Raw genomic sequence first — 8,191 nt, forward strand, 5'->3', positions numbered from 1 at the left:
CGCTGTTCCTTTAAATACTTGCTGCTACTTTCCATTTCTCCTGTGGTAGTATTTGATCAGCAAAACCGAGGTTGCATGTTTTGCATGACGCAGTTGTGTTTTGGATTTGTGTAACAGTATTGGGTTTCAGTGGAGCAGCTGAAACTACATTTGCACCGGTGGTGATTCATTATTAGTTTTAAGCATATTTTTATATTTAAGTAGTGTGACGACGTAGAACTCAAATGTGTTTGTACTTTGAGTATCTACATGTTATGCTACTTTATAATTATACTCCCCAAACTTCTGTACTTTTCTTTTACTGTGCTAAGATTTTAAGCATTGAAGAGTATTGTTACACAATATGTACACACACATAATTGAACATAGTTCAAATTAGACTAGTTCTTCCTTGACCAGCTGTGATTTAAACTGCATTATGCAATAATTATTAAAAATATTTAATTTAATGTTTGTTTTAAATTCGACTAATGTTACTGACACCTTTGAAGGTTACAACTTACTTTGCCAACTCACCAAATATATGTAGAAGTTGCTCATTGAAAAAAGAAAAAATTCTTATCAACTCCGTGTCTGCAACGCGCATGCGTCAACTTCAGTGTTTACGGAAGAGCTCCAGCGGCGGGTCTACCGGCGAAAAGTGAAATGTTCAAACACGTTTTTCTGACGGGACCTCCAGGTAACACGTCCCATCCGTCGTGCCTGGGGCTGCTGGAGATACAGTCGCTGTAAATACAGAGCAGTCAGTCAGCTGTCTTCACCCAGTCGCACAGCCAGCACACGTTTATGTTGATCCTGATGAAAGTTAGCTTCTTTTAGCTATTTGTGTCCGGATAATATCGCATTATACTGCTAACTAAATATTTATGCTATTCCTTTAAGATCTTCCTTTCATTTAAAGAGACTTGCATATGTACAATTACATTTTTTAAATCCTATTCTGACAGGCTTTTTTAGTCAGTGTGACTCAATAATATAATAATAATATAGTTTTTACCATAATTTAAATTGAGTAGACCTACCTCTATATATCTATGTAGACTGGGAGCATTGGTCCAGGAATAAGGATGCTTAGCATCTCGAAAGCATATATTAAACGTATCCAAACATTGCACAGTATCGATCAAGTATATTGCGGTTGTGATACAATGTCTCTTGTTTGGCACACAGGTGTGGGGAAAACCACTCTGGTCCAGAAAGCTTGTGAGGCTTTAGTGTCATCGGGCGCGGGAGCTGAAGGGTTTTACACGGAGGAGGTCAGGGAGGGAGGCCGAAGAGTCGGCTTTGATGTCGTCACAGTGGCGGGAGAGAGGGGCCACCTGTCCAGAATCAGGTAGCAGGGTTGTCATCCTCTCCAAACCGACCATTCTCTTACTTTCTTTTTTATCACTGTGCAGTTTTTGAGTAAGCGTCCCCTTATTTTGTCTTCACTTCACAGAGACGTTACCGGTTCATCCCATGGCCGACGGGAGTACACGGTCGGGCAGTATGTGGTGGACTTGCCTTCATTTGAGAACTTGGCTCTCCCACTCTTCAGAAACGTAAGACGGCAAAACACGCTTTTTAAACTCCCCCCTCATCAATAGATCACAGTGCGCTTAACACTCCTCCCACACACTTAACAACCCATCAAACCTTTGAATTTCCTTAGAATTGATGGAATAATTGGAAGCTTGCAAACGCATAAATTCCAGAGTGACATTTTTAGTGTCCGTGGTGCCGTCTGGCTGTCACTGGCCGCGATTAATCCGGCATGTAAAGTGAGCCCGGAGTGACGCCTACACATGTGCTGTGAAGGAAGGTGTCTGCGCCTTGGCGGCAGAACATTCCACTTTCATCTCACTTGAAGCTCTGTAATCACTGCTGATCGCTTGTTGCTTGCAACATCCAAACGCCGTCTCAGGCATACTATCAATCACACATACATTAGACATCAACGCATGGAGCATTTTTCCGCATGTAAGATTCGCCAGATGAAACTGATTACTAAATGTCTCCACCAAACTGTTTTCTTTTTATTTATAACTTAATACATAATGTCACACTTGTGCACGCCCATCCTCCGTCCGCAGGTAGGGGCGGCAGGCGCGGGCGCCAGAAAGGTGTTCATCATTGACGAGATTGGCAAAATGGAGCTCTTCAGCCAGCCGTTCGTCAGGGCAGTGAGACAGACTTTGGACAGCTCCTCCTGCACCATCCTGGGCACCATCCCCATCCCCAAGGGTAGACCACTGGGTCTTGTGGAAGAGGTGCGCAGCAGGAGAGATGTCAAGGTTTTCACTGTAAGTACGAACAACAGCAACAACAACAAAAAGGAAGATATTTAGGTCAATTTGGGAGCTTGAATCCTACAGTAGCTACAGGACACTGATTACACTGTATTCCTCTTGTGTTAGGAGGGCAGTCGGTCTGCCCACTAATGCAGAAGCAGCATGCCCTGCATTATCCCTCTCCCATAGCAGGATTAGCTATAAATCATGCATGACTGATTCAACAACAAAGGGTGGGCTCAGATGTCAACATAATGTATCACGGAAGACTCAGTTATGGATATTGTCATGCAAAAAATTCACTGTGCCAGAAGGCTTATTCTATCCAAACAAGGTTATGTGGCGGTGTTAACATTTTTGGTAAACATGACTTGTAATTTCACTTTTAAAACAGTAGGTCAGGGATTAAGTGTTTATAACATGTGATGGACACTGCAATTGTTTGAAGCTTAGGTTCTCCAGGACTCCACATGTGTCACAGCTCTCTTTGTTCTTTCTCTTTAGCATACGCCGTGTCATTTTACATGATCTGCAGGCTACTTACTTGACGCCTTTGAATGATTTTTCTTTCTTTCCTTTCCCCACTTAGGTGTCGAAAGAAAACAGAAATGACATTTTACAAGACATTCTAGCAGAACTACAGAATTGTCTCAAACACCACAACTAGTATGGCGCTTTCGAGCAGCTGTAAAGTGAAAGACATGACTGTGTTTTCTTTCTGCTGACCACACGTTGTATGTGTGTCAGTGCAGATACAGTGCACAAGGCAACGTGTGCACTGTATCTGTTGAGTGGATCCACACACGCTTCATAACTGTGTTTTGACCTACGCTGAGGGGCATGCAGAGCTGGTTTAGTGTGTCACATGCATGTATTTATGTCCATAATTCTTTTCTCTTTCTTTTTCAATCTCATGCAGCCTTTAAAATGTATTGCGTGCTGAATAATTGATTGAACACAGCGAGGGAATTGTTCAGTTAGTGTGTAAATATCTCGTGCTCTCGGTGTCAAAGACGGCTAATAACGGCTCATCTTCAAGACACTCCGGCAGGCATTTCTCCATTACTCTTTGTGTGTAATATTAATTTGTTCATGAGCAAGTGGTGCCTTTCATTTTTATTTGTATACATGTGCCAACAAGTGCCCTTGTTTATTCATTTAGTTATTTGCTATGGGAGCACCCCTTGTGTGTGTGATCCTGAAGTTGTGCTCATTGAAAATCAATCTATATTTAACAATGTATGCAACTATGTCCAATCCTTTCATTGGCTATTCATCCATTCGCATGAAAAAAAAAAAAACAATAAACAGATGTTATCTTTCTTTCTCTGGTCTTTAATTCTTGAATCTAAAAATGGAAACTAATGTTTTCATACAAATAAATATGCTCCACTTTTACTCAGGCATGTTATGCTCCATCCTGGGAGTTAATGGCATGTCTGTCCTTGTCCACTCAGATTACAGTAGGGGATAAATCATATCTGTGAATACAGGATTTCTGAGCCATCAGTGCATGTATTAAGGATTTATTACAGCTCAAAAGAGGCCTCTGAATGTTTTGAACAGCTACAGAACCATAAATGCTATCACGTTTGAAGAAAATGCAGCTCTCTACGGCTGCGGCACATTAATAAAGTGGCTTAATTATTCATTGAATGTATTTTAACTCTAAATCTGTCCTTCTGTACACATGACATCTATTGCTTCTGTCCATCCTGGAGAGGAATCCTCCTCTGTTGCTCTCCTGAAGGTTTCTTCCCTTTTTTCCCCCTGAAGGGTTATTTGGGAGTTTTTCCTGATCCGATGCGAGGTTTTGGGACAGGGATGTCTATGTGTACAGATTGTAAAGCACTCCGAGACAAATTTGTAATTTGTGAAATTGGGCTATACAAAAAATAAAAAACTGAATTAATAAATGTTGGTTCATGAGGAATAGGTGGAGTTGTAGAGACTTGAGTAGCTCGAGGGCATTCAAGGTCTGTGGACAGTTCAGGTCCAAAGTCTGGCAGTCGTATCACGTTTTCAATAGAAACCCCTCTGACGAAAGATAGTTTTGACACTGCAGCATCTGAAGGTTATTTGAAAGTGAAAAAAAGGAATGCTTTTTTATTTGTAATTTTAATACTGTTTGTGTTACTGATGTAACAGTCTGGCTTAGGAGAGAGCTGCCAGTTGTGATCTACGTCAGACATGCTGCTGTGCCAGCATCTGTTCTGTGGCCACCGCTGACGTACCTCTGGATCGCAGAATTGGCTCTCAAAGTCAGCATCGCAAATGATCGCGTGTTGTTTTTGGACCAGCGCGGGAGTGCGGCATCCTATTGTTGCGGGTAGCAGGGTTATGTAACAGTATGTTGACAAACTATTTCCCAATTTGATCAAGTAAAGGCTGTGTGTGATGTGTTATGATGTGACCAGCAACGTTATTGGGACACTCATTCCCAGACTGGGATATTTCTGCAGTCGCCATGGAAAGATTTCAGGAGTCGCTCAACCAATTTGAAAAACAAAAACATTTAGTTTCTCTAATTTGATTGTTTGTTCATTTGTTTGAATACATATCCCCATCTTGAGTCCGCAGTTGAAATAGCTGAAATAAATGGATAAAGAGTTCAAATGGAGTTGATGAATGGGTACTTAGGTTCCTCTGATAGGGCTGAGTATGCGTGACAAAACAGGGTTTACAGGGTTAACGTGTGTTTGAAATGTATTCCATATCAGGGTTTTCTTCTGCTTTTTGAGGAGTTCTTTCTGATCCGATGTAAGGTCTCAGGACAGGGATGTCATATGTGTACAGATTGTAAAGCCCTCTGAGGCAAATTTGTAATTTATGATTCTGGGCTTTACAAAATAAACTGAATTGAATATCATTGCAACACCAGTAGTTGATATAGCAGCAAATAGTTCGGATCTATCAAGAGGATCTAGAGACACTTACAGAAGAGAAACCTCTTCAGTGCTCCAACAACATCTGTATTTCAGTACTATGTTTCAGTGTAGATTATCATGCTTACATATTTTACATTGAACGCCGCCGTAGGTTTGTTTATGCGTAGCTATTGTGCAACTAGAACAATGAGATACGCTGTCAGGGGACCTGAGCGTATTGAAGCTGCGTGAGCCATATGGAATAGCTTGAATGAATATGAAGTGAATTAATATCCGTATCGCGACGATGCATTCACACCATATCTGTGGGACAGATGACACCCTTTATCCCTCCACACATGGACGACACAGAAATGTGGAGAGCTTACCAACAAACCAGGACAAAAGGGAGCTTGCTTGTGGGAGGAGGGGCAGGGGTGCTGGAGCTGAGGCTTAGATGAGGACATTTCTCTCCCGTTATTGCACTTTGAGGGACCAGCCCAGGAGGCAAAATGACAGCTGAGCGTATTATGATGTATTGTCGGAGGAGCCCTCCGAAAAGGCCAAACACAGCGGATGAAAATCAGACCATATTGTTCAAGGGACATGTGGGAGATGCACAAAAGTCTGCCCCGGTTTTCCCAAAAGCCGCACTTCAAATTCACCGATTATTTCCCAAGATGATCGTGTGATTTATTGGAAGATTGTGTAGTGCTAAAGCTTTTTAGCACCTTTGATGTCAGATTTCTCCGTGCAAATCTTGCACACTAGCAACACTCCCTTAAATGAAGGTCATTTCTCAGTATGTGCCAGGTGTGCGAGTTCTCACAATTTGTGCCACAAGTCTTTTCAAGGCCCGCAGGCTATGTTCAAATGTATTCCCAGAAAGCTATAATTGAGCTTTATATCACCCCATCGTGCTAATGGGAATAACCCAGGTCCACTGGTCTCGGCACATGGGCAGTTAGTGTCAAATGTGATCCGTAGGCTGTGAAAATTCAGCCATTTGATCTGACTTCCTCACCGCTATTCCACACTGCTTCCCACCGCCGACGACTCCTAAACGGTTCTTCCCATTACATCACTTTCATGTGCTCACCGGCGCCGCTGGAGGCAAACAGCGTTGGGTGTCGAAGTCTGCATCTGTGCCACGAACACACCCCTCTCTGCAAGTCTACCTTCTGAGATCAAAGCCCAAAGACAAGACACAAGAAGGAAAAGGAGAAAAGTCTTTTCAGGATTTCAACAAACTTTGCTTTTCAAAAGAAAAGGAAATAAAAGCATTTATTATTTTCCAAAAACACTGACACCAAGCCATTTAGATAGAATGGGTCTGCTGTTATACAAACAGGCAACCATTAACACATTCCCTGTAGAAATCTGCCATGTGTAAAGAGTCATGCATACTCTTCTAGAGGACCGTTTTCCATCAGCAGCAGGGGAGGGGTCGAGGCCTGAGGGCATCCCTCTCCTATTACACTACCTTGCTGGTTCCTTGTGATCTCCAGATCTCTTTGAATGGATGTGGTAACTCCCTCTGTGTCACTTATCACTTAGATACCCAACAAAAACCTGGACTTCACTTCCCCTTTTGGGAGGATATATCACGTGGATCACCTGGAGAAACCCAAGTGTGGCGAAGTGCGTGGGCCTTCTATTTAGTGGCGCACATATCCATTGCCTCCCTCCCTCCCCCCACACATTAAGAGAAGGGAGCCTCCGTAGTGTGCTGGAGTGAGCGCATCGCTGGCCTCTGCAGGGGTGGGCTGAGACCCCCGCAGCCGCGAGGCGAGCAGTCGGGAGCTGTCAGCGGTTGATATGGAGGTCAGAGGGCATAGAGCCGGACACACACAAAACGGGGGCATGGGGATCAATCTATCGGCCTTAGCCGTCCCTCGGGGGCCGCAAAGGATGTGGCTGTCATTCCAAACTTGACAGAGAAGAAAAACACACACTTGTCTTCTCTTGTGGAAGGACAAATCCACATGTTTGTAGTCCGTGCATATCAACTAAATAGGTGCCATACGGGCATGCAGCAACTATATGAATTTGACAATCATATCCCGACTGTCCATGTGGATTATTAAAATGCCCACACTAATAACACACAGATCAATGCAGTGGCACGTGGCTGCATTTCACAGGTCTGTGAGAGGCTGAGTCATGCAGCATTCCGCTACATATAGAGTCATGATAATGGCTCCCAGATTGCTGACCCGCCATGATTAATGCCTCTGCAGGGAGCTTTTGACAAATCTGCACCGCAAAAGTTGTGTGTGTGTGTGTGTGTGTTTGTGTGTGTGTGTGTGCATCTGTGTGTGCGTGCGTGGATAACAACTGAAGCTTCGGCTACCAACATGCTTCACACTGCGATCAACTTTTAAAGTTCAAACAAACGTTTTAAAAGCGTCACTCTTAAAGTGACCCCTCAACCGCTTTTATCTTTCACCTCAACCGACAGTTGCACTACGTTCAGTGCTCACGCGTGAATGGAAAATGAATCTGTTAACTCGACATTCACATTTCTACACCACCACTGGTTTTGACTGCTTCTGGCTCTCACTCTTCAAAATATATTGCAACCGCTTCAAGTGCTTTTCTCTTCAACCGCAACTCCCAAACCACATGGCACAAGTAAACAACTCAAAAGACATTCTAACTTATTTAGTGTTTTCTTCAAAGCCTTTTTCTAGTCTTTTATGTATTCCAAATCATCCAAAAATATATATTTTTAATTTGTACCAAGTGAGCCTCTGCTGTATCTAATCTGTCCATCAGACGTCTCGGAGGAAATCGTTGATTATTTTGTAATGCTAAACGTATTAATGTATAAATGTATTCTGCAAACTCTCTGGTTCATCGTGCAGAGGATGTTTGGTTCATCAGCACAAATGCTGTTGATTATGGATTTGTTTGAATCATGTCTTTTTAATATGCAGAGGAGGCGAATGATGTGAAGATTGGCCTGCATGGCCTTTAATCTCTCTCTTCATCTGATCTCCTTTCTTCAAAGCCTCCAGAGATGAGAACAAAGCTCGAATAACAGACTCCACA

General features: G+C 42.9%; 1 protein-coding gene across 1 annotated transcript; it reads left to right on the forward strand.

Moving 5' to 3' along the window:
• Positions 1–612: 612 nt before the first annotated feature.
• Positions 613–3,593, forward strand: ntpcr (nucleoside-triphosphatase, cancer-related). Its single transcript, XM_056435625.1, has 5 exons — positions 613–679; positions 1,171–1,333; positions 1,439–1,541; positions 2,073–2,282; positions 2,860–3,593. The coding sequence occupies exons 1-5, from the start codon at positions 646–648 to the stop codon at positions 2,935–2,937; spliced, it is 588 nt and encodes a 195-aa protein (XP_056291600.1). The 5' UTR covers positions 613–645; the 3' UTR covers positions 2,938–3,593.
• Positions 3,594–8,191: the final 4,598 nt, after the last annotated feature.

The sequence above is a fragment of the Pseudoliparis swirei genome, chromosome 17, assembly GCF_029220125.1.
Source record: "Pseudoliparis swirei isolate HS2019 ecotype Mariana Trench chromosome 17, NWPU_hadal_v1, whole genome shotgun sequence".
Lineage (NCBI taxonomy): Eukaryota > Metazoa > Chordata > Actinopteri > Perciformes > Liparidae > Pseudoliparis > Pseudoliparis swirei.